At 45.6% G+C, this 26,314-nt stretch overlaps 1 protein-coding gene and 1 pseudogene across 1 annotated transcript in view; both read right to left on the bottom strand.

The window, feature by feature from the left end:
- Nucleotides 1–16,410, bottom strand: part of Oseg2 (intraflagellar transport protein Oseg2) — a 245,987-nt gene extending 229,577 nt beyond the window's left edge. Inside the window, exon 1 of the mRNA XM_068387595.1 lies at nt 16,199–16,410. Coding sequence (XP_068243696.1) covers nt 16,199–16,237 — 39 coding nt within the window. The 5' untranslated portion in view covers nt 16,238–16,410. The remainder of the gene's footprint in view (nt 1–16,198) is intronic.
- Nucleotides 9,593–9,711, bottom strand: LOC137654863 (5S ribosomal RNA; annotated as a pseudogene).
- Nucleotides 16,411–26,314: the final 9,904 nt, after the last annotated feature.

Genomic DNA, 26,314 nt, shown 5'->3' with positions numbered 1-26,314 from the left:
TTTAACGAGGGTTTACTACCCCCCCCACCGCTAGTTAGCGAGGGGGTAGGGGAGGGGTAGCTAGCTACCCCTCCCGCCTCACACACCGATGATTGATTGATTATTAGGTATTATCTGGCAACGTAACAGCAAAAGTCATTGATGCCATAACACACCGGTGAAGTGGTTCACTTTGCTTAGAGGTAGTACTTCCCGGGGGACAGGGGTGGCGGGCAAGTTTGATTAAATAGCTAAGGTTTGTACGGTTAGGAAAAATACAAATTATCTACGAATTTGTCATTTGTTCCGTAACCGAAATACAAACCACGCTATTTAAATAGGGTGACTTAACCCTTAGGAAGTGTGGTAAGTCCCAGCCGTTACTGACTTTTGGCTTTTCCCCGGGGTCTCAGTATCTGAGTGTGTAGAACTCGAGATAAGAAGTCCCTGCACCTCGCAAGTACCTTGCTCTGCAAGGACCGCGGCCTACGTAACCGTGTGTGTGAAGAAATGAAGTGTGACTCGTCCTAGGAAGTTGACCTGGAGTCCATTAGATGGAATTCTAGGTTAGGACGTTCCCAGTACCACATCGTAAGGGTATGGGGGACGCGACAGTATTATCTTAATACTAGGAACACAAGGAAGCATGGTTTACCTGCAGTGGTTTGAGGTCAGCTGCGCAGAGAACCCAGGATGCTGCTTTCCCCAAGAGAGGGGAGGATGAAGAAAAGAATAAGGGCCAGGCATATCTTTTCATTCATGCAGACTAAAACTGGGTAACAATGCCCTCAACCTTCTGCTGCTTGTCCATTAAGGAGCCTGAGGTTTAAACCAGCTGTTGTGCAGCCACCACAGGGCCGATAGAGAACATATCGAGCCTCCTGTGGGTCACGTCCTGCAGGTAGTGGGCTGTGAAGGTCGTTTGTCGCTTCCAAACCCCTGCTTGTAGAACCTGCGTCACTGAGTAGCTTCTCTTGAATGCAAGGGACGTAGCGATGCCTCTGAAATCATGTGCTCTAGGGTGACGTGACGGAGGGTCTGGATTCAGGGAATGGTGGATGACCTTACGAATCCATGCTGAGATAGTGTTCTTAGTGACCCTCCTCATCGTCCTTCCTGTGCTCACAAACAATGCTTGCACTCGAGGACGAATTGCAGCTGTTCTCTTAAGATAGAGCCTCAGACTCCTTACTGGGCACAGTAGGAGATGGTCTGGGTCATCTGTTACAGAACGGAGATTCGAAATCTGGAAAGAGTCGAACCGGGGTCCGGCACTCGAGTCTTAGCCACAAACTCAGGGACGAACCTGAACGTTACCTCTACCCATCCCCTTGAATGGGCGATGTCATACGAGAGACCATGAAGTTCGCTGACTCGCTTGGCCGAGGCCAAAGCAAGTAGGAGCACCGTCTTCCAAGTCAGGTGGCGATCAGAAGCCTGGTGTAATGATTCGAACGGAGGTCTCTTAAGAGACCTGAGGACTTTAACCACGCTCCCTGGAGGAGGTCTCACTTCCGACTGATGGCAGGTAAGTTCATAACTTCGTATGAGTAGGGAAAGTTCCAGCGAGGAGGAAATGTCCATTCCTTTTAGCCTGAAGGCAAGACTTAAGGCTGAGCGATAGCCTTTCACTGCCGAGACTGAAAGGCGCATCTCTTCCCGCAAATACACGAGAAAACTCCGCTATTGCTGGAATAGTGGCATCGAGTGGAGAGATACCCCTTCCACGACACCAACCACAGAAGACTCTCCACTTCGCCAGGTAGACTCCTGCGGATGACTTTCGCAGGTGTCGAGACATCCTTTCCGCAACTTGTTGCGAAAAGCCTCTCTCTGTGAGGAGATGTTGGATAGTCTCCAGGCGTGAAGCCGCAGCGATGCTACGGCTTTGTGGGAGATGTTGAGTGTGGTTGCTTGAGTAGCTCGTGTCGAGGAGGGAGTTCTCTCGGGAGTTCAGTCAAGAGCTGCAGAAGATCCTTGAACCACTCTGCATGATGCCATAGGAGCTACTAGGGTCGTTGACAGGTCGACCGATATTCTGGTCTTGTTGAGCACCCTTCTCATCAGACAGAACGGGGAAAAGGCGTAAACGTCGATGTTGACCCACCGTTGTTGGAAGGCATCTTGCCAAAGTGCCTTGGGGTCCGGGACTGAGGAGCAGTACAGCGGAAGCTTGAAATTCAAGGCTGTCGCGAACAGATCTACCGTCGGGGAACCCCACAAAGTCAGGACTTTGTTGGCTACTAGAGGATCCAAAGACCACTCGGTACTCACTATCTGGGATGCCCTGCTCAGACTGTCGGCGAGCACATTCCTTTTGCCTGGAATGAAGCGAGCCGATAGTGGAAACGAGTGGACTTCGGTCCATCTCAGTATCTTTACTGCAAGATGGGATAGCTGTTGTGAAAAGGTACCTCCCTGCTTGTTGATGTAAGCCACTACCGTGGTGTTGTCGCTCCTCACCACCACGGAGTGACCCGCCAGGTACTGTTGGAACTGTTGAAGTGCCAGATATACGGCCTTCATCTCTAGCACGTTTTATGTGGAGGCACTTTTCTGATTCTGACCATAGACCTGAGGTCCTGTGGTTCAGAACGTGAGCCCCCCCACCCTTCTTTTGAGGCGTCCGAAAACAGCATTAAATCCAGGGGGAGGACGAGAAGATCCACTCCCTTTCGGAGGTATCCGTCTGTCACCCACCACTGAAGGTCCGTCCGTTCCGCAGCACCCATAGGGACCAAAACGTCCGGAGAATCGTGACCTTGATTCCACCGGGACTTGGGCCGCCATTGCAGGGATCTCATCCTGAGGCGCCCATTTGGAACTAGACGGGCCAGGGAGGAAAGGTGACCGAGAAGACGTAACCACAATTAGGCTGGGAGTTCTTCTCGTCCGAGTAAAGGATCTGCGACCCTCCTCAGCCTTGCTATCCTGTTGTCTGATGGAAAGGCTTTGTGGAGCTTGGTGTCTATGACCATGCCTAGATATACCAGTCGTTGAGATGGAAGCAGAGAAGACTTCTCGAGAATTACCATGATCCCTAGATCTTGGCAAAGTCCCAAAAGCTTGTCCCGGTGTCGAAGAAGAGCCAACTCCGAGTCTGCCAGGATCAGCCAGTCGTCCAGATAGAGGAGGAGACGGATGCCGATCCTGTGTGCCCACAAAGAGATCAGGTTGAACACTGGTGAATACCTGAGGTGCTGTGGAGAGACCGAAACACAGCACCTTGAACTGGTAGATTTTGTTGTCTAGGCTGAATCTTAAGTACTTCCTAGAAGACGGATGGATTGGGATCTGGAAGTACGCATCCTTCAGATCCAGTGTACGCATGAAGTCTTGAGGTCTCACTGCAAGTCTGACCATGTCTGCTGTCTCCATGGTGAACGGAGTTTGTTTGACAAACCTGTTCAGAGCTGAGAGGTTGATGACTGGTCTCCAGCCTCCAGACGCCTTCTTTACAAGAAAGAGTCGACTGAAGAAGCCTGGAAAACCGTCGACGACCTTTTGGAGAGCATCCTTCTTTAGCATGGTCTCGACTTCTGCCCGTAGGGCTAGCCCCTTTGCCGATCCCATGGCATAGGAGCTTAACGACACTGGATTCGCTGTCAGGGGAGGTAGAGATGTTGTGAACGGGACGCGGTATCCCTGACAGATTACGGAAATCGTCCAGGAGTCGGCCCCGAGTTGCTGCCACCTGAATGCGCAACTTTGTAGGCATCGCCCCACTGGTGGACATGCAGGGGGATTGCCAATCCAAGCGTTAGTGGCCTCGGCCACTTGCCTCCCCTGGAGGACTTTTTGCCCTTCTTGTCTTTGTCAGGAAAGGGCTGCTGTTTGGACACCGTCGTCTTTGCTGCCACTGCCGGTTTCGTCGTCTTGGACAGGTGAGGTTGTTGAGGTGCTGGAGGTTTGTAGGGCTTCGTTGTGAAAGCCCTTTGGAGGAGAGAATCCTGATTGGATTTCCTCCACCTCTCAGCTGCCTGTTCCACATCTTTGGGCTCAAACAGACTCTTTCCCATAAGGGAAGAGTGTCTGAGCTTGCAGACTTCGAAGGCCGGGACCTTCGAAAGGAACCTTTCTGCCAACGCATCACGTCGTTTCAAGATCGAATTGGCCCACAAGTTCGAGGTTTGGTGGGCCAGTAACTCAATGGCGCGGGTGCCCGAAAGGAGGAAGGTCTCCAGTGCCTTCCTGGTGCTTTCTTTGGACAGATCCTCGGATCGCAACAGGATGCCAAGAGACCCCAACCAGACGTCCAGTCACGAAGTAGTCTGCATGGCACACTTCACGACCTTTTCCTGGCTTAGGATCTCTGTCGCCGAGAAAGTCACTTGCCGGCTAGAGAGTCTCTCAAGTGGTACTTCCTTGGCAAGTTCTTCCACAGAGTGGTGTAACGGAAGAGCTAAGCCAGACTCCTCCATGATCTCAAAATACCTCCTCTGGTGGAGGTGGGAGGAGCTTGTTGCCATCAGTGGAACGGCTGGAGGAGGCGAGCTCGGAGAGCTGGCCCTCAACCTTATCCCTAGCACTCTTTGCCCCTTGGGACCAGGGCAAAGCCGCACTGGCCTTAGCGGGTTTCTGAGTGCCAAAGACTTGGTCCAGGACTGCGACCTTGCCCTCATGAGGAGGAACCTCAGGGTCCTTGAACCCGTTGAGATGCCTCATCAGAGATAAGACCTGCCGGAAGGCATGCTCTGACTCTTGCTGCTCTCCCCCTGGAGAACTGGCAGCAAAGTCTCCCGTCCCCAAAGGCTCTACTTGGGGGGACTTCGGTTCCCTCCTAGGAGAGATACAGGACTCCAACAACGAAGTCTGAGGGCTCTTCTCCGCCCCAACACGGGACGATTCTCCTGCTCGAGGTGGGGTTTCTCCCATTGGTGCGGTGGGAGAAGGTCTCACCTCGGTAGAGGGGGCGTGCTGGCGTTCGCGAGATGGGAAATACCTAGGGGTCGCGCGCGAGAGACCGTTGAAAACACTTGCGCGCGCAAGCGAGACTTCATAGGGTGTGCAGAAATCAGATTGACGTGCAGGAACAGAATGAAGAGCCCGTGCGGACCAGAATGTTGGCGCGAGCGCGTACGAGATTGTTGCCGCTTGGAGATCGTAGGCGCTTGAGCGCGAAAGAAGATCAACGGCGTTTAAAGATCGACGGCACTTAGAGATCGTCGGCGCGGGGAACCATCGGAGCCTGCGCGCAGACGATCGTTGGAGCTTACGTGCTTAGGAAGATCGTCAAAGCTGGCGCGCCAAAGATCGTCGGCGCTTGCGCGCGTAAGAAGATCGATGGCGCTCGAAGATCGTCGGAGCTAACGCGCGTAAGAAGATCGTCGGCGCTTGCGCGTTTAAGAAGATCGTCAGCGTTTGCGCGCGAAAGAAGATCGCCGGCGCTTGCGCACGTACAAAGATCGTTGGTGTAAGAAGATCGTCGGCGAGCACGTACGCGCGCGGTAGTATGAAGGGACAGCTGACAGGACGATCAGGAACTGGGACATCAACACTGGAAGTTCTGCTTGATACTCCGAGGAACAGTCTCTATGAGAGACCTCTCCCGCGAACGGGAGAGGTGCCCTTCGTAGAAGAGACTAGGAGACACTCGCAGGCTGAAGTACTGGTGAGCGCCTGTGCGCTAACTCAGGAATAGTCCCTGGAACAGGATTTCTCTGGATGGAAGTCTCAGGAACAGCAGGAACAGTAGGCGAGTGCTTGTGTGCAATTGCGCGCGAGCGAGCAGGAAAAACGTTGGCGCGCAGGGGATACCTGGCGCTTAAGGGACTTACTCACAGAGTGAGAAAGCCCCTTTGCCCCGAAGGGACCAGTGCCCATTGGATAACGGGGTGCGCGGGCGCCCACAGCGTCAGCAGCCAGGAACGGAGACGAACAATACTGCGGAGAGGTCGCGAACAGCAAGCTGGTCTAAACGGGAACAATCCTCCGAAGAGGAGTCTCTATGAGTGGCTTCTCTCGCGAACGAGAGAGGTGAACACTTCGTAGAAGAGACTTGAAGACACTGGTGATGGCGCCCCTTAGGGCCGTTGGATCAGCAAGCTGACCTATAAGGAGCAATCGTCCGAAGAGGAGTCCTTATGAGTGGCCTCCCTCGCGAACGAGAGAGGTCACAAGACTGATGCTGCAGCTGCTCAGCCCCTTGAGCATAGCTGCAGGTGCGACCGCTCAGCCCCTTGAGCATAGCTGCAGGTGCGACCGCTCAGCCACAAGAGCATAGCCACCTGAAGTTCCATGCACCCGGCCTTGCAATCGCTCAGCTCCTTGAGCATGGTTACAAGTGCGGTCGCTCAGCATCAAGAGCATAACCGCCTGGGGACCAGGAAAACCCATCCAGGAATTATTAAGGTATGAGAAGTTCCCCCTCTGCAGGGGAAAAATCTCACACCTGGGAAGGGAACCTCCCCCGGAAGGGAAGTTACCTACCCCTGGAGGCGAACCTCCTTAGCGTTCTAAGATGAACTAAAGAGCTGACAGTTGTCACAGGAGGACTTATAAGAGAAGGGATCACGCCCATGACGATGTCCTAGAGAGACAGCAGCAACAGCAGACTCCCCAGGCACAAACAGGACAGCTCTGCTTCGTTGGCACACTTTAGGCAATGAAGAAAAACTGCATCGTTAACTGGGAAAATAAAATAAATAATTAGTTAACAGAAATTCCCCAGGGAGGAACTCCGAAGAGAAACCCCGAGGGAATAAAAAACATAAGAATTACAAATTAAGTATGCGCCATCCTCCCCCACTGACATTCACGGGAGAAGGGGGAGGGCGGAGAACTGTAACAAAAATGACAAATTCGAAGATAATTTGTACTTTTCCTAACCATACAAACCTTAGCTATTTACATTGGGTTTACCTTTTAGCGCAGCTGAAATGGCGAGCCATTAGAATTTAACGAGGGTGTATTACCCCCGCGCTAGTTAGCGGGGGGTAGGGGAGTGGTAGCTAGCTACCCCTCCCCCCCTCACACACAGATGAATGCTCACTTTCACTTAGAGGTAGGACTTGTCTTGGGGGACAGGGATGGCGGGCAAATATGTGTAAATAGCTAAGGTTTGTATGGTTAGGAAAAATACAAATTATCTTCGAATTTGTCATTTGTTCCGTAACCGAAATACAAACCACGCTATTTACATTGGGTGACTTACCCATTAGGTAGGGTGGAAAGTCCCCAGCCATACTGGCTTTGGCTTTACCCGGGGACTCAGAATCCGAGTGAGTCGCACTCGAGAAAAGGAGTCCCTGCACCTCCCAAGTTCCTTGCTCCGCAAGGAACCGTGTGGCCTACATAAGCTTGTTTGTGAAGGAAGAAGTGTGACCCGTCCTAGGCAGTTGACCTGGAGTTCCAGAAGGAACTCTGGGTTAGGACGTTCCCAATACCACCTCGTCAGGGTATGGGGGACGCGACAGTATTGACTCAATACTCGGAACACAAGGAAGCATGGTTTACCTGCAGAGGTTCGAGGTCAGCTATGCAGAGACCAGGATGCTGCTTCCCTGTAGAGGGGATGATGAAGAAAGAAATAAGGGCCATACATACTTCTTTCGTTCATGCAGACTAAAACCTGATAACAATGCCCTCAACCTTCTGCTACCTGTCCAAAAAGGAGCCTGAGGTTGGACCAGCTGTTGTGTAGCCACCACAGAGCGATAGAAAACGTATCAAGACTCCTGTGGGTCACGCCCTGCAGGAAGCGGGCTGCGAAGGTCATTAGACGCTTCCAGACTCCAGCTTGTAGCACCTGCGTCACAGAGTAGTATTACTCGAAGGCGAGGGACGTTGCGATGTATCCAACATCGTGCTGTAGGGCGACGTGACGGGGGAGGGTCTGGAGACAGGTCGAGATGAATGTCCTTGAGTCCGGGCTGAAGAGGTATACTGGTGACTCCCCCGTGTCCTCCTTGTGCTCCCAAATCGGCTGCAACTGAGGACAAACTGCCGCTGTTCCCAAAGCTAACCTCTCGATTCCTTTACTGGCAAGAAAGAGAAGGTCTTGGGACATCAGATACAGAATGGAGACTCGAAATCTTGAAGGAATTGGACCGAAGGGCCGGGACCCCCAGATTCTGAGTCTAGCCAACAACTCAGGAGCGAACCTGAATGTTGCCTTCCCCTCTTCCTTAGAAAGGGCGGAGTCGTACGAGACCAAGAAGATTGCTTACACACTGGCCGTGGCCAGAATGAGCAGGAGACCCAAGGCGGAATACAATCCGAGCCATGCTCCAAGTTGGAGGTCTTCCTCCGACTAGGGCAGGGACGATCGTAGCTTCGCATGAGCGAGGAAAGATCCAGCGGGCAGGAAAAAGTTATTCCTTTAAGCCTGAAGGTCAGGGAAAGGCTGAGCGACAGGCTTCATTGCCGAGAGCGGAAAGGAGTTTCCTCCCGCCGAAAGGCAATAAGACAGTTATTGCTGGAGAAGAGGTATATCTCCCACGGCACCAACCACCTTAGACTCTTCACTTTGCCTGGAAGACCCCTGCGGATGACTATCGCAGATGACGCGACCTTCGTACCGCGACTGTAGCGGGTTGTCTCTTCTTGAGGAGGAGGCGTAGTGTGTCCAGGCATGAAGCCGAAGCGACGCCCCGGTACGGGAGAGATGTCGCAGTGTGGTCGTTTGAGTAGTCTGCGCCGTGGGAGAAGCTCTCCCGGGAGTTCCGTCAGGGGAAGCAGAGGGTCCAGAAACCGTTCTGCGCATAGTCCCAGTGGAGCTCTCCCATTGAAAGGTTGACAGACAACCTGGTCTTGTTGAGACCCATTGTCCACAGATAAAAAGGAGGGAGGACGCAGGCGTCGAAGTTGTCCCACCATCACCGGAATGCATCTTGCCAGAGTCTCGGGGTCTGAGACTGGGGGAAAGAACAGCGGAAGCTTGAGGTTCCAAGCTGTCGCGATCAGGTCCCCCAGACCAGGACTTGCTGGTTACTCAAGGTCAAAGACCCCCAGGTACACTCTCTCTACGAGGCTCTGCTCGGATTGTCAGAGAGAACATTCCTCTGCCTGGAATGAGAGCCGATGGTGGTATTGAGTTAATCTCAATCATCCCGGTATCTCTACTGCAAGATGTGAAGGTGTGAAAATGCGTCCCCTGCTGGTTAGAACACGCCAGAATCATGAAGTCGACGCGCACGGGGCGACTCGGCAGGAACTGTAGGATCTGTAGAGGGGCCAGACTACGGCCCCTAAGCCTGCCTGAATGATGGAGAGGTATCCTTCCGGTTTTGACCATAGGCCTGGACCGGAACATGCCCCTCCCCCCCTTTCCTTTGACGAGTCCGAGAACAGCATCAAGAATGTGGGGAAAGGACGAGAATATCCACTACCATCAAGAGGTTCCATAGGTCAACACCCATTGCAGGTCAAATAGTTCCGCTGGTCCCATAGGGGCCAGGAAGTCCGGTTAAACGTTGCCTGAAACCACCGGAACTTGGACCGCCCCACATGGAACTTATCCTGAGGCGACCGTTCGGACTATAGACGGGTCAATGAGGAAAGGAGAACTAGGAAACGTTCCACGGTAGGGCTGAAAGCTCTGCTTGACTGAGAACAGGTACTGCGACTCTCCTCAGTCTTGCCACAGTCAACTGAAAGGAAGGCTCGGAGGATGTGGCAACAGAATCTGGCGTCCCCAGGTGGTCACCCATCCAAGTACCGACCAGAGCCGACGTTGCTTAACCTCGCTGGACTGACGAGAAGCGGGGTTTCCAACGTGGTAAGGCCGTTGACTCAATATCATGGCCAGATACTCCAGATGTTGAGGCAGAAGAAGAGAAGGCTCCAAGCAAAATACCATGAACCCACACTCATGGTAAACATCCGGAAGCTTGGCCCGGCGCTGAAGAAGGTCGAACCCGAGCCTACCGAAGTTGACCAGCCCTCCAAAAAGCAGAGGAGGCGGAAGCCTGCACCTGAGCGGCCATGAGGAAAGCAGGGAGAGTTCTCTGGGGAAAAAAACCTGCTATGCCACGGCGGGATAGCCACACTGCATCATAGGCAGGAATACTTGCAGTCTAGGCTGAATTCGACGAGCTCCCTGGAAGATGGATGGAATGGAAACTGAAAGTACCCGTCCTTCCGATCCAGGGTTTAAGGAGTCCTGTCGCCTCGTTACCAGTCTGATCGATTCTGCTGTTCTACGCTGGCCGAAGTTTGTTCGACAATCTTGATCAGGGCTGAGAGGTCGACTACGGAACTCCCCTCTCAGATCCTTCCTTACAAGAAAGGATCGACTGAAGAGGCCGGGGGTGAAGCCGTTGATGATCTTATGGAGGACCTTCGCCTAAGGTATGGATCATACTGCCCAACCGGGCAACTCTTGCCGACGCTATAGCATAGAGGTTCAGAGACACTGAATTCGCTGACAGAGACGGCAGGCGCGATATCCTTGGCTGATCACAGAGATTGTGCGGGAATGGGCATCGGGAAGCTGTCATCCGGATGAGTAACCTTAAGCATCCTCCCAGCGAGAAACCTGCAATCCTAGAGTTCGTGAACTCTGCCGCTCCTTTTAGGACTATGCCCCCCCGGGGGAGCCTCCCGTGCCATCTGTTCCTGACAGGAGGAAACTGCAATTGGACACCTTGTCCCAGTTGTCGTAGCCGATAACTTAGGCCGACGTGGTTGAAAGAAAAGGGCGCTGGAGCCCTGCAGAGTCTGGAAGAAAGCACCTTGGAGGAGTGAAAACGGAAGTCGATTTCCTCCGCACAGCCGCTGTCTAAGTCTCTGTCCTTGGGCACAAACAAACTCTTCTCAAGGATGGAAGGGTGTCTGAGGTCGTCGACCTCCACAGATGAGACACCCGAAGGAAGCCCTCAGGCAGCGCGTCCAGATGGTACAACATCGAGCTTGTCCGCAAGTTAGATACTTAACGACGAAAGGCCAAGGTGCCTGAGCTCGAGAGGAGAAAAGTACCCATGATCTTCCTGTAGCTTCCTTGAACCAAACCTCGGGCCGTAACCGAGGAGGGAAAGGACCTGGTAAGCCCCCAGAGGAAGGGGTAAGCAGTCACCCCTTGGCCGATGGAGAAATCTCGAACGGAAAGCCCCCCCTGCCAAAAATCCTTCCAGGGAATGACGGGGAAGGGCTAACCCAGGTACTGGAAAGAGGAGTGTTGCTCAGACCTCCCTGAAGTTTCTTCCTATTCTTGCAAGTGCCATGCTCTGCGTTTACGGGGTGAGGCCGTGTTCTGGATATACGCTCCAGAAGAACTCGCCAGACTGGCCATGCTGCGAAAACCCCAATGGGAATCGTGGTCGCAATCGCCCTGGAGCTCGCGCGATGGTAATTCAAAGATTTGCGCGTGGGTGAACGTGGAAGCACCCATGAGCGGTCACGCAGGAACGCAAACGAAGGTGAGCGAAGGAGCGCAGAAGGAGGGCGAGCGAGGTAGGAAGGGCGAGAGCTGGTGGTCGGCGAGCGATAACCCATAGACGAGCAATGGATACTGCAAGAATTAAGCCGACGTTCGTGCGAAGAAACACTGTAGGTTCGAGCGACGGAACACCGTCGGTTCGAGCGAAGGAACACCGTCGGTTCGCGCGACGGAACACCGTCGGTTCGCGCGACGAAACACCATCGGTTCGCGCGACGAAACACCATCGGTTCGAGCGACGGAACACCGTCGGTTCGAGCGACGGAACACCGTCGGTTCGCGCGACGGAACATCGTCCGTCCGCGCGATGGAATACCGTTGGTTCGCGCGCGGGCGAACATTGGAGAGCATGTGTGCGGACGCGCATGAGCGTAGACGTGCAGGCACGTGGGCGTGTGGGCGCGCAGGCGAATGATCGCGCGGGCGCGCAGGCAAGCGGTCGCGCGGGCGCGCAGGCAAGCGGTCGCGCGGGCGCGCAGGCGAGCGGTCGCGAGGGTGGGCAGGTGAATGAGCGCGAGGGTGGGCAGGTGAATGAGCGCGAGTCCGAGGCGCCGAACGCAAGCATTAGCGCGATGCCGAGGAAACGCGCTGCCGCGTGGGCGAGAAAGACCGCTGGCGATATGGATGGCGATATGGATCAACAGGCGATCGGTGGTGAGCTGGTAAGCGCTAACGCGCAGGTTGGCAATGGCGCGTTGTGGCAAACGCGTTGGCGACGAGCAGCATGCGCAGGTGGGCGATCGCGCGATGGCGAGCAGCATGCGCAGGTGGGCGATCGCGCGATGGCGAGCAGCATGCGCAGGTGGGCGATCGCGCGATGGCGAGCAGCATCCGCAGGTGGGCGATCGCGCGATGGCGAGCAGCATGCGCAGGTGGGCGATCGCGCGATGGCGAGCAGCATCCGCAGGTGGGCGATCGCGCGATGGCGAGCAGCATCCGCAGGTGGGCGATGGCGAGCTAGTAGCTGGCAAACCATGTTCCTTCAGAAGTGTTGGAGAACGTTGGCGTGCCGGCTGCAACACACGCGGGCGATCCGGAGATCGCCGAGAGACAGGTGATCGCTGACGTGTAGAACGCTGTTGAATAGGCAATACTAAAATCGCCTGTGCACGCTGGCGAGCAGGTGAACGCTGGCGAGCTGATGATCGCTGGCGAGCTGATGATCGCTGGCGAGCTGATGATCGCTGGCGAGCTGATGATCGCTGACGAGCAGAAGGCAACGCGTGGAAGCCTGTGCATAGAAGAAGAGTCCTTGACCCAGACCTGAACCGAAGTTCTAGATCGCGAGGGCGAACGTGGGCGCGTAACAGGAACCAACAGGAACAGCAGGGATGATCATCATGAGAGCGCTGACGAACAGGAGAGCGCTGGCAAAAGGAGAGCGCTAGCGATCAGGAAGCGCTGATGAGCAGGAGAGCGCCTGTGCGCTAACACTGAGCAGGAGCAGGAGAGAACACAGCAGAAGGGCGCGCAGGGGAACCCTGACACGCAAGGGAAGAACCCCCGTGGGAGGCAACCCTTTGCCCCGAAGGGAACGTTGTCCGTCGGGAGACAGATGTCCATCGGAAGACCGTAGCCTGTCCGCCGGGAGACTGATGTCCGTTGGAAGACCGTTGTCCGTCGGGAAGACCGTTGCCCGTCGGAAGACGAGATCAGACTGCTGTCCATCTGCACCAAGGCGGAAGATCAAGAAAAAGGAGTTGTAGGCTGCAAACGGAGATTCAAAAAGGCACCTCTTAGCACCCTTATAGGGAGATGAGAGGCCCTTACGACGAGGCGGACGGTGGGCCTTACGGCGAGGGAGGCCAACAGCAACAGCAGCAGAAGAATCCTCCGAAGAGGAGTCTCTATGAGTGTACTCTCTCGCGAACGAAAGAGAAACACTTCGTAGAAGAGACTGGTCAGCCAGTGACCTAAAAGGAGCAATCCTCCGAAGAGGGGCTCCTGCAGTTGCCCAGCCCCTTGAGCGAAACTGCAGGTGTGACCGGTCAGCACCAAGAGCATAGTCGCATGAAAAAAAAAAGGCAAGAGAAGAACCCCCCAAAAGGGGAAAGACTCAAGCCTGGACAGGAAAAACTTCCCTCGGAAGGAAAGTTACCCGCCCAAGGAGGCAAGCCTCCTGAGAGTTCTAAAATGAACTGGAGAGCTGTCCGTCGTCACGGGAGTACTTCCAGTAGAAGGAGACACGCCCCTGACGAAAATACAAGGGGGGAGGCAGCAACATCCGAATCCCCAGGCCTCAACAAGACAGCTCACACCGTTGCCATATTACAGAAACGAACTAGATCGGTAACTGTAAAAAAATAAAACAAAAATCATTAGTACACATTCATTCCCCCGGGAAGGCTCTGAAGAGGAATCCCGAGGGAAAGGAAACAAGAATTACACAACAGGCACGTGCCCTCACAACCACTTACACTCACGGAAGGAGAGCTGTAACCAAAACAGAATTATAACAATTATAATTATGAAACTATGTAATTTAAAAATGAATGAATACTAAAGAAAGAACGAAAACCCCGAAAGGAATCGTTCTACAAGCTGAAAAAAAAAAACAACTACAATTAGATTCATAAACTAATTGAGACAAACGTACGGCGTAGCAACCCCCCCACATGGAAAGGAAGCTACAAGGGCGTAGTAACACGTAGTAAAAGGGTGAACGACCTCAAGAGAGAGAGAGAGAGAGACCGAAGTCAAACTCGATCGCCACCCATAAAATTACGCCGTGGTGGCCAAACTGCCGAGGACACCATGTAGATATCGTACACTACACACACAAATCTGAAAAGGAAACTTACTGATGTCTATACTCAAATATATATACAAACATGAAAACATGTTTACATATATATTGAGTAAAAGAAAAGTAAGCGATTAAGTAAAGACAAAACAAACAATGGCTGCCAAGAGAGGACCAAGACAGAGACGTCTGTCACAGTCCGAGCCAAAAGTGAAAGTGAGCATTCATCTGTGTGTGAGGGGGGGGGAGGGGTAGCTAGCTACCACTCCCCTACCCCCCGCTAACTAGTGCGGGGGTAATACACCCTCGTTAAATTCTAATGGCTCGCCATTTCAGCTGTGCTAAAAGGTAAACCCAATGTAAATAGCGTGGTTTGTATTTCAGTTACGGAACAAACAGAATTATAACAAAATAATTCATCTAAGAATGTTCACAAATAGTAAGAACCACTGACTCCCGAAGGGAAGTGTTCTTCACAGAATGCTGACAAGTTAAAAAAATCAATTAGATTTCATTAAAAATAATTGAGACAAATAAACGGAATAGTAACCCAACCCGCACGGGAAAGCTTCCATAATAGTACGTAGTAGTAGTAGTAAAGGGTGAACGACATCGAGTAGAGAGAGAGACCGTAGTCAATCTAAACTACCACATTCCCTTCGCTGAGAATCCAAGTTCCCCGTAGGAAAGGAGGAACAGCGAAGAAAACAGATGAATGAAGAAATTCCAGCGATGACGATTCCCCACGGCGGCCGAATTATCGGGAGCCGAAGGAACGACCGAAGGACCAAGGGAGAGGTCGTGCCCCATGATGTGAAACCGTGGTGGCCTAGTACTACGCCGGTGACGTTGTCGTACACTACACACAGAGCACAAACACTGAAAAGGAAACTTTCTATAAATCTATACACAAATATATACATAAACACAAAGAATGTTTATATATATATATTAAGTATAAGAAAAAGTAAGTAAAAGACAAAAAGCATTAATGGCTGTCAGAAGCGAGGGTGGGAGCAGACACGTCTGCTTATCACCCGAGCCAAAAGTAAAGTGAACTAGTTCACCGGTGTGAGGGGGGAGGGGTAGCTAGCTACCCCTCCCCTACCCCCTCGCTAACTAGCGAGGGGGTGGTAAACCCTCGTTAAAATTCTAATGGCTCGTCATTTCAGCTACGCCGAAAGTAATACCCTATTTAAATAGCGTGGTTTGTATTTCGGTTCCAGAACAATTGTTATTTAAATTATAAAGATTTTGTTTTGCATTATTGTGGTAACATCAAAAGAATAATAAAGTACTGCCAAGATTATGGTGTTATTAAAAGTGAAAGTAACACTATTTACCCCACCTGTGGTTCTAAGTTTGAAAAGTCTCATTTAGATATAGAACCTAATTTGTTAATTGTATATAATTATAATGGGTTAAATCTTTATAAATTTATTGAAAATTAATTAAAAATTTCTCACAAAACTAAAAATGATTTGTGCACATTCATTCGTGAGGTTATTGTGCATTGGGTATTGAGTCGGAAATGTGCAGCTCACCTTTACCCTCCAACCTAAGTAAGTACACAAAGGGTTTAGGGATGTCTTATATTTAATATGGCTGTATAAGGGGGTCCTAGAGGGGGGAATGACTCCCCACTATAGGTTAGGTTAGGTAGTTTGTTTAGGTTAGCTGGTGGCCTTAATTATTGCTAATTCTACGTGCCATTATCCGCATGTTAACACGGATTCTTTAATTCATTGCCCGCCTGAAAAACCTGGTTTCCCACTGAGGGTCCCACAAAAGATTGGAAAGGTTAACAAATAGCGTAACAAATAGGGTAACAATACTGTTCCTCCTCAAAAAAAGGTCAGCTTTAGATAAAGCACTAAGTAATTCATCATAAAAACATATAATCAAAATTATTAGAGGAGGAGCTATTGTATAGAATTACTATTATCATAAATCCTATCGTCTCAACTCTGCTTGGCCTAAGTTTTTGAGTCGATATTAGTCTTAGCAGCAACTACGTCAATACATAGCAACGGTATACATAACCTAACTCCATATTATACAGTAAATATTAACTTGATTGAAATAAATTATTTAAATACCTGGGGTGGTAGAATGTTCTTTAGATGTTTAATGTTCATCTTAACAAACTACCATAACACATCACTTGAGATACACAATAAACTTAGCAACTTTAAACTTGTAAACTACAACCAAGTGAGTTCGGTAAACATTTCTGAATTTGGAATGTGGAGCGGCAGCGAAGCAGCTGTCAAGATTTGTTTACATTCTACAGTAGGCAGCTATTTGTTGAGCACAAGAACACTGATCTCTTAAGAAATTGTTAGATGTAGGTATTTGGTAAACAAAACAATACAACGCCTCCCCGCCCCCACCCCCCACCCCCCACCCCCAAGAAAAAGAAATTAAAAAGCAAATAATAATATGTCATTTTGATTTATAATCCATGCTTTATGTGTTTAAAGAAAGCTAGAGACTAGACTTTATGGACATTAGAAAAAGAAAATAACAGAATATAGAAGGTTTACAGGCACTGCGGCCCCTAGTTACACCGGCCCTCAGTCACTGCGGCCCCCAACCCTAGTCACTTTGGCCTACCACCCTAGTCACTCCGGCCTACCACCCTAGTCACTCCGGCCTACCACCTTGGTCACTCCGGCCTACCACCCACCCACTAATTATAAAATATTTATGTATACAAAAGTATGCGTCTACAGTAAGTAAAAAAAAAAAAACTATCATATTACAAACCAAGCACTATGTCCGCTTAGCCTGGAACATGCTTTTAATAATTGGTCAGTGGTAAGGTCATGTTGTTCATATTTATTCCATAGTGAAAATATTCGTCCCTGTAGAGATCGGTATTTTCGTCTCTGACAACGAGCAAGTTTGCTGTCCTTGACCAGACGCACTTGAACCTGTGTACATTTTTGGCTTCTTTGAAAAGTAAGGGAACCAGCACATAAAAAGGAATATGGAAAAAGCCTGCACTACCATTGAAACGTCTGTGATAACCTTCTACATCATTATTCGTGCGAATACTGTGGCCATATACTGTCCACTCACTTGGTGACCAAAACCCACTTATCCATGTTTCTCTCATGTACGTTGTTTAATCTTTAATTGGGCCAGCAGGAAGGCGTGATTCAAGGTGATCAAAAAGAGATAATTAAGGCAACACCCTTCTGTCCACTAAGAGAGAGAGAGAGAGAGAGAGAGAGAGAGAGAGAGAGAGAGAGAGAGAGAGAGAGAGAGAGAGAGAGAGAGAGAGAGAGAGAGAGAGAGAGAGAGAGAGAGATTTGACAATTAACGCAAACTACATTACTTGATTATCTCAATGCTTATATAATGTACTGTACACTGCAAACACATCCAGTTTGCCCTGTAATGTATTGGGGTATCTGTGGGGTGGGGAAAAGAAAAAAAAAGGCATCCAAAGTAAGTAATCAGCTGAAAGTGCTTGTTTACTTGTTTTGGGTTTAAATGCAGCCCTCCACTGAAGTCGAGTGAACTACTTCTCGGGCGGGTCCATATCAATCATCTAACGAAACATTTTCATTATAACTTATACAATTCCTCGATTGTAGCATCTTCCAAATCATATGATCTTGTGAAATGTAATGTCTTTAGTTTCTTCTTAAAGTCAATTGCTCCCTTTAGATCCTTCATTTCAGTTGGTAGTTTATTATAATGTCTAGGCGCACAGTAGCTAAAAGCCCTTTCACCAAATTTACTATTTGTTCTTGGTTTGTCACTCATGTGTCTTATGGTAACATTAGTTTCTATTTCTAGTTTGTTCAGGCATTCTTTTAGATATTTTGGTTCTTACGTTAGTAAGAGTAGCTTGTATTAAATTTTTGCCTTTACCGGCAGCCAGTGTAATTTAATTAGTGCAGGGGTAATTCTATCCCTATTGTGTAGTCCTTTTGTTAATCTAGCGGCTCTGTTTTATACTCTCTGAATTTTCTTCAGCTGATAATTTGGTAAGCCATAGAACAGTGAGTTACAGTAACCAATTCTTGAAAATATGTGGTGATTAATGAGTATGGCCATAGATTTTTCATTTAAGTATTTACTAATATATTCTATGTTTTTAATGTGATAGTTACAATTTCTTACCATATTATTTATATGTTCATTCATTGTCAGTGTATCATCCATGATTACTCCAAGATTTCTGACAGATTTCTTTAGGTCAATGATCGATTGACCTATTTTAATTCTTTGGAACCATTCGATTCTTTTTATATCTTTTTCATTTCCAAAAATAATTCATTCACTTTTATCTCCATTGAGCTTGAGCTTTTTTGTTAACATCCAAGCCTTAATGTCATTCATTATTTCATGTATCTTTCTTTTAGCTTCATCAACTGATGCTATTGGGAAATAGAACTGTGTATCATCAGCGTATATTTTAAACTTAACTCTGAGAGTTTCAAGTATATTTGCCAGTTCAATCGTGTAAATTTCAAACAGGAGAGGACCTAGTACACTGCCTTGAAGCACCCTTTTGGTTAGTTTTCTTTTCTCAGATTCAACATTTGATATTACTACTTTAACTTTGCGGTTTTCAAGATAACTCACAAACCAGTCATGTGCTCGTTCTACGATGCCCACAGCTTTAAGGCCTTCCATCAGATATGTATGTTCTACAGTATCAAATGCTGCACTTAGATCCAGTATCACAAGAATGTAACACTTGCCATTTGTTATAATTTCTGTTATGTCATTTTTAATCGCTAACACTATTGTTTCTGTGGAGTAATTTTCTCTGTATGCAGATTGATCATCAGGTATGGCATTAGATTGTTTCAGATATTTCCAGTTTTGTTCGTGTACAGCATTTTCAATAATTTTAGAAAAATATGACAGATTTGATATTGGCCTATATGAACTTAAATTGTCTATATCACCCTTTCCTTTATAGACAGGCTTGATACATGCAACTTTCTTGCAATCAGGGAAAACTGCTTGTGTTAGACTCATATTTACCACGTTTCGGTAGGTCTCTTGTAGTCTGGTGAAATTTTCTGCATCTTTTACATCGTCAATTGGAAATGGGCCATTTCCGCAGGTTTTTTTTTACTTTTATTATTCTCATATAATCACTCTGACTTAACTCTTTGAATACCCATGGCTTACTTACACCTGTTGCTGATGTATTCCTTCGTTCTGTTGTGCCAATGTTGCGAAAACTGGAGCAGATTTGATTTATTTTTTCTTCAAAATAATCAATAAAATCATTTGCTAGGCATTTAGGATCATTAGTTATGTCAGGCAATACTATTTCTGTCTTTAGACCTAATAGTTTCTTTAGGTTCTTATGTATTTTCCGTGGGTCATTTTCATTGCACACTTTTTTATAATAGGCCTTTTTTTTAACTAAGATAAGGTAATTGTAGCGATTTCTAGCTGATTTTTAATGTTGCCAGCTTTCCTTATTTTTATTTCTTTTCCATTTATCCTCCATTTTTCTTCTTTTTTCTTCATGTAATTCGTTATCAAACCAATTCGATTTTTCTTTAATTGTGATTTTTTTCCCGGGCACCTATTATTATAATTGGTTGCAAGTATTATTTTACTTCTATCAGTATTGCAGTTTACACAGGATTGTCTCTCTACTAGGGTGTGCTTCTCTTCACAGTTACAGACTGGTGTTATCCCTTTTATATCTTCTAGGCTTTGTTCAATGAACTCCTTTGGATCAAAGTTAGTCTTAATTCTGTATGTGATTTCCTTCTGTATTGCATTATTTTTTCTAACATCTATTTCAAAAGACATTAACTTATGCATTGGGGATATAGAGCAGTCAGGTTCAATCTCCATATTTAGTATGATGTTGTTGTTTTTATTTACTATAACTAGATCTAGTATATGATTAGACTGAGCTGTTGGTTCAGACACTATGTTTTCAAGGTCGTGGTTGTCAATCAATTCTCTAAATTCATTAACATATGGGTCTACTCTGTTATCAAGATGTAGGTTGAAATCACCACATATAACTATATTTCAATCGTCGTTCAATGTATCTAGTAAGTTATTATATTCATCTAGAAACATTCTTTTTCTTTTTCTCGGTGGTCTATAGAGTATAACTATTTGTAGATTTACATTTCTAGATAAAATTTTAATATTCATATATTCAAATGAATTAACTATGAGATGATTTCTTACTGTATCTTTTTATGATTTCTTAATTAAGATTCCAATGCCACCACCTCTTTTGTTTTCTCTTGGTTCATGATAAAAGTTATAAGATTTAGGTGTCATTTCATTTATTTTCGATCTGTCACTCACATTACCACTCAACCAAGTTTCAGTTAATAAGCAAATATCCACATCTTGATCACTTACGACTTCCTTAATGATATGAGTTTTATTGCCAATGGATTGTATATTTATTAGATTACATGATATTTTCTTAATCGAAGCCATGGTCAGTATTGTTTCTGGCTCTTGTTATTTCTTGTTTATAAACTTCGCAGTTTAGTCTATCATAGGATTTGTGTTTTATGTCATCATAGTTCTTTCTTACACAATTTATGCATTTAACTTCAACAATACTGCAGTGACCCGCTTTATGTTCTCCTGTGCACTTAGGGCACGACTGTTTATTCTTGCAACTCGCTGAACTATGCCCGAATTCCTGGCATTTGTAACACTGGTAGGGTATGTAATGGTCATAAACATTACATATTCTATATGTGGTACTAAGTTTATCTCCATTTTCATAGATTGCTTTACGTATCTTAGGAGTACATTTTATAATATAGTGTTTATGTTTATCCATTCTTGAATTCTCTTGCATTATGATAGTCAGATCATCATTTTCTACAGTGTGTCTTTTTAGCCAATGATTCTTGAGCTTCAGACTTTGAATAATATCATCATCATCTTCTGGTACATTAGTAAGTTTTATCTTCGGTTTAAGTTTTCCTTTTTCAGCAACAGTGATCCTGTTTACATTACCTTGTTCCAATTCTGATTTTGCCTGCTCCAGGTTCTGTTTATCAGCAAATTTTATGATCAGGTGGCCATCTTTTGTTTCACCAGAGCTTTCAACTTGGGCTTTTATATTAGTCATAATTGTTTTCTTATTATTAACTGCTGAAACCTCATCAGTTGATTTTACGATCAATGTTTTCTTTGATTTCAGCTTTTCAGCATATGTACCAGTTAGATGCTTCCTATCTATGTCATCTTCATTCCTTTTCTTTTCATTTTTTAATTCTTTCATTTCATTTCCTAGTTCTTGCATCTCATCTCTTGTTTCTTGCACTTCATTTCTCATTTCCGTCATGCTATCCTTCATTTGTTCCATTTTATTCATCAAGACCTGAACCAAATGATGGAGCATTGTGACTTCTTCATCCAATAATTTTCTTTGTATGTTTGCTGCATTCTCATTGATCTTATCAGTGCAATTCTTATACTTGTATGAAATATGTTTATTACATAATAGCTTTATGTGGGTTTGTGATAAATTTTCTATTAATCCAGAACATGCATTTTCAAAATGATACCATTTTTGACATCTATCACAACAAATTGCTTCATCGGCAGCGACAGTCTTGCAGTACCCGCATAATTCAGTGTCATCAGATTCCACGGTGTCCAACGATCCATTCGCTGATTTATCATTTCTTCCACAAGCACCTTCCTCCATATTGTCACTATCATATACTGATGTACTCTTCATTATCTGTAAAAATTCATTTGTTTTTTCTTCAACTGATTTTCCAGTTTCAGTCTTTTCATGAGGTTTCTTTCTAATTTTCTTAATGGCTCCTAACATTTTTGTAGTTTACATCATGTTTAAGTCCAAATGAGTCGGGAAAACCATAATTGGTAACTTTTATTTGTGTCCCAGTAGTAATCAACTATTTATTTGAAATTTTGCACTATTTAGTATTCCAATGACTTTGATTCCAATTTATATAACTTAATAATGTTGGAAATTATTAATTTAACGATTTTCACTTTTAACTTGCTACTATTGTTGTTATATTTCCACAGAGCACCTCTTCTGCTCTTCAACACGTCCTCACTCACTCACTCGCATCACTCAACGTACAAAAGTACACAAGAATATGCTTTACTATAGAATTGGAACATACACAAGAAAAGGGTAGTTCAAATTCTACTTGCAGACCACAATAAGAATACCATATATAGACTGTTGGGGACAGAGTGTGGTAGACGTTTGTAGAAAGTAGGTCATAATTTAGAATGATTAAAATGGTACACAAATCAACTGGTGAAACGATATGAGAGGTAGGACTGTCAAGGAAACTGAAAATGATGTATGAATTGGAAAGATGTGTGAGTTGAAATTACGCCAACACTAGTCCACTGGTGAACTGGTAGAAAGAGATATACATTACAAATTAAGTACTTACTTTACTTTGACGGCTGCTTTTCCGGTCCCATATAGCAGAGGGACCCCACTCTATACAGGACCTCCCGTCGTTATATCGTGTTCGTTCTGAGTATTCAACGCAAGGTATATAGTGACCCTTATTCTATATACCTTGATTCAACGTTTCATATCACGTATGTATCACTCATTTACTGTTGAATCATCACTGTTATACGACTCATGAAATAAGAAAGTCTTCAGTTTCCTCTTGAAAGCCTTAATGTCTTCAATCATCATATAGTCTCGGGGGCACATATTTAAAGGCTCTGGAGCCCAAAATGGACATAAATCTAGGTTCCAACAATTTGAAGCCATCTGTAACTATTTTCGTGTCGACACGATTTGTTGGCTGAGCAATATGTAGCAATTCTCTTAAGTATTCTGGACGACCGGTTCTGATAACTTTGTGGGTTATTGTACATATTTTACATTCAATTTTCGCTCTAATCGGCAGCCAGGGTAAATCAATTAGTATTGTGAAGAATTTTCTTCACTCTTCCGTTTGTATTTTTGGCTCTCGCCTAATAATACTGTAGCTACCCCTTAAACGTTCTCTCCTACATTAAGTTTTCTTTACCAAAGAATTGGGAGGACTATTCAAAATCAACTAAACTTGTTGACAGTAGCGTACGCCATGCTCGTGACGTCACAGCGTAGATACGCGCGACAATAGCCTTATCCCAGCGTATGGTGGTTCTTTCCTGAAACTACTTGGGTTGAGATAAAATATAAAACTGATTTTTTTATATAATTCCAATACTGCTGACTTTAATGCAGCTTTTATTTCTCAGTACCAACTAAGGTCAGTTAATTTTAAGATGTTTGCCCATCGCACCGGCCCATTGCAAATTGATCATCAACTAATTAATTTTTAGCAAGCCAGAATAGGTAGGATTATTGTATATATAAACTCACTTAGAGCAGCAAGATTTCCCTAAAGTATTTTATGCAAAATCCTGCCTCCTATGCACTCCTTGCAACAATATATTTTCCTGTCTTAAAGTTCCGATATGGCACCTCTACTGAGTTACTGTGCATATCGTGACCCTTGCCTGTCTAGAGAGGTGAAGCCAGGTGATCCCTCTCAACCTTAACCTCAGTCTATTCATCCGGAAGTAGTTGTGGCCGTCTGACCTACTTGGCTGACTGGCCAGTGAGTGAATCTGCACCTCTGGCTCACCCTCACCCAACTTTCCTAAACCTCAACTCACCTCACACAGAGTCCTGCCGGTCGGAGAGATAGGGAAGAAGAGCCTGTTAAACCATACCTGCCAAAGTGAGAATTTTAGGGGTGAGCCAGTCAAGAGTGCAACTGTGCAACGATCCGGTCAACAGCTATTTAAGGGCAAAGGACAGTATTCCAAGGAGTGCAGGTACCAAAAGTGGCCACTTAGTTTCCCCCCATTTTTTTTTAGCTTAGACTAATTTTAACTTGATTAGGTTAACTGGCTATTACACATTTCGGACTGTGCGGTGGGATTGTGCGTATATATTTCTTGGATAGCCTATCATTTTAACTTTCGAGACTAGCAGTCTCGAGGTCACAGGCCACGTGGCTGACCTAATTTCAGTTATTAATTATTGCAGACCCCGTGTCTAACCAACCATTTTATATTATTTTGAATTGCTTTTTATTACTTCACATTTTGTTTTGATACTTTTATTTTTTGTTAAGATGTCCGTTTTCTTTTAATGTAAATTTGTGAAATAAATCAAGATTAGGTTAATTAAACCTCCTTCGTATTTTTACTCGCTCATTTATTTCAATGTGCCTATTATGAATATTTGATCACGGGACAAAATACCCGATATTTGAAAGGAGTAAGCCAAAGTAAGTCATAAGTGAATCAGCGAGGAACTTTGTATTAATCTATCTGCTTCGAAGGTAAAGAACCATATCTTTAAACATAACTTTACTTTACATCACTGCTCCCATTTTTGTTATTGTCTCTAATTACTTAACGTAAGATTCCTGTCCAACATCTCACTGGGGTCACTGGAACGGAGCCGAAACAGAGCCTAAGAGTGAAGATGACTATAGACCTGACAAAGCTAGAGTAGGCCATTAAATTACTTTTATTTTCACGTGTGGAGTTCTCTGGCCTCTGGACAGAGTAAAATATCCCCTTTTTGTATTTAAGAGTGGTGGTTAGTGAACTCTACCAGTAAAGTTATTAGCAGGGCGTTTGTGCCCCGAGTGTAAGTGCTCATTATCCTCCCCTGTTGATCTTTGACTAACTGACGTAAGGAGACTTTCCTGGACTTAGTTCTCACTCAAACATATAATTAATTATAAAGAGAAATAATTCTCCACAAGTATAGGGGTGATACTTTCTCTAGGTGGGACACCTATCATCAGTCTTGCTCCTCTGTTTATTATGTTTTGTAATTTCTTAAGTTGTACTTTTGGTAAATTGCAATAGATGGAGTTACAGTAGTCATTCCTGGTAATACAGTTTATCACAAGTTTCTTCACAGAATTTTCCTCAAGGTACTTTTTTTTTTATAAAAGCAATATTTCTTAGATGATAACCAGCAGTTTTTACTACGTTATTTATTTAAGCATTGAGAGACAAGTTACAGTAAAAAAAAAAAAATAATATTAATGAAGGCTTGATTCAATATATTGAAATTAAATGCAACTATGTATGAGAAAATGGAAATATGAACTGTAGACTAAAGAGAGAGCATATGTTTGCAATACAATAGATTTCATTTGATTAATATTAAAAGCAACACATTAGCAAGATTTATATTAATGTGGAGAATTTTTCTTCACTCTTCTTCTTTTCTTTTGTATTTTGATCCCGGCCACAATATAGTAGTTACCCTTAAGCTTTTCGCTTTTGTAATTTACGTTTTCTTGTACTGAAACACGGGTAATCTACGCTGAACTGATCTTGTTGACAATACGCTATGTTCGTGACGTCATTGCATAGAAACGCAAAACAAAAGCACAACGCCTGTGTACGTTGATTCCTTTCCTAAACTACGAGTGTCGAGATAAATCATTTCACTGGTTTTTAATATATTCTTAGTACTGCTTAAATACTTTTAAGATTATGCCCATCGCTCCAGCCCTTTGCTAATTTCTCATTTAAATTATTATTTTTTTAGTATGTGAGAATAAGTAACATTACTTTGTACCTACGTGACTTTACTTTAAGGGCTGCTTTTCTGGTCCCGTACAGCAGGGGATCCCTACTCTCTACAGGACCTCTAGGGTCGTTTTATGATGTTCATTCGGGAGCATTTCACATTTCAAAATGCGTATTGTTCGCTTACTGTTTGATCACCACTGTCGAAACTCTTGCAGAATAAGAAAGTCTTCAGTTTCCTCTTGAAAGTCTTAATATCTTCAGTCATTTGGATGTCTTGTGGGAGCCTATTGTACAGTCTTGGAGCCGCATATTTAAAGGCTCTAGAGCCAACAGTAGACATGTATCTATGATATAAACATTTGAAAACATCTGTAACTATTCTCATGTAAGGATGATTTGTTGGTTGCACAATTTGTAGCAATTCTCTTCTATATTTTGGATGGTCAGTTCTGATAACTTAGTGGGTTATTGTACATATTTTGAATTCAATTCTAGCTTTAATCTGCAACCAATGTAGAGCAATTAGTATAGGAATGATCCTTTCTCTAGGTAGGGCACCATTTATCAGTCTTGCTCCTCTGTTATTGTTTTGTAATTTCTTAAGTTGTAATTTGTGTAGTTTGTAGTAGATGGAGTTACAGTAGTTAATTCTGGTAATCACACAGTTTCTTTACGGA

This window comes from Palaemon carinicauda, chromosome 15 (genome assembly GCF_036898095.1).
Source record: "Palaemon carinicauda isolate YSFRI2023 chromosome 15, ASM3689809v2, whole genome shotgun sequence".
Lineage (NCBI taxonomy): Eukaryota > Metazoa > Arthropoda > Malacostraca > Decapoda > Palaemonidae > Palaemon > Palaemon carinicauda.
Note: the sequence above shows the minus strand (reverse complement) of the source record. Positions and strands in the feature narration are given on the sequence as shown.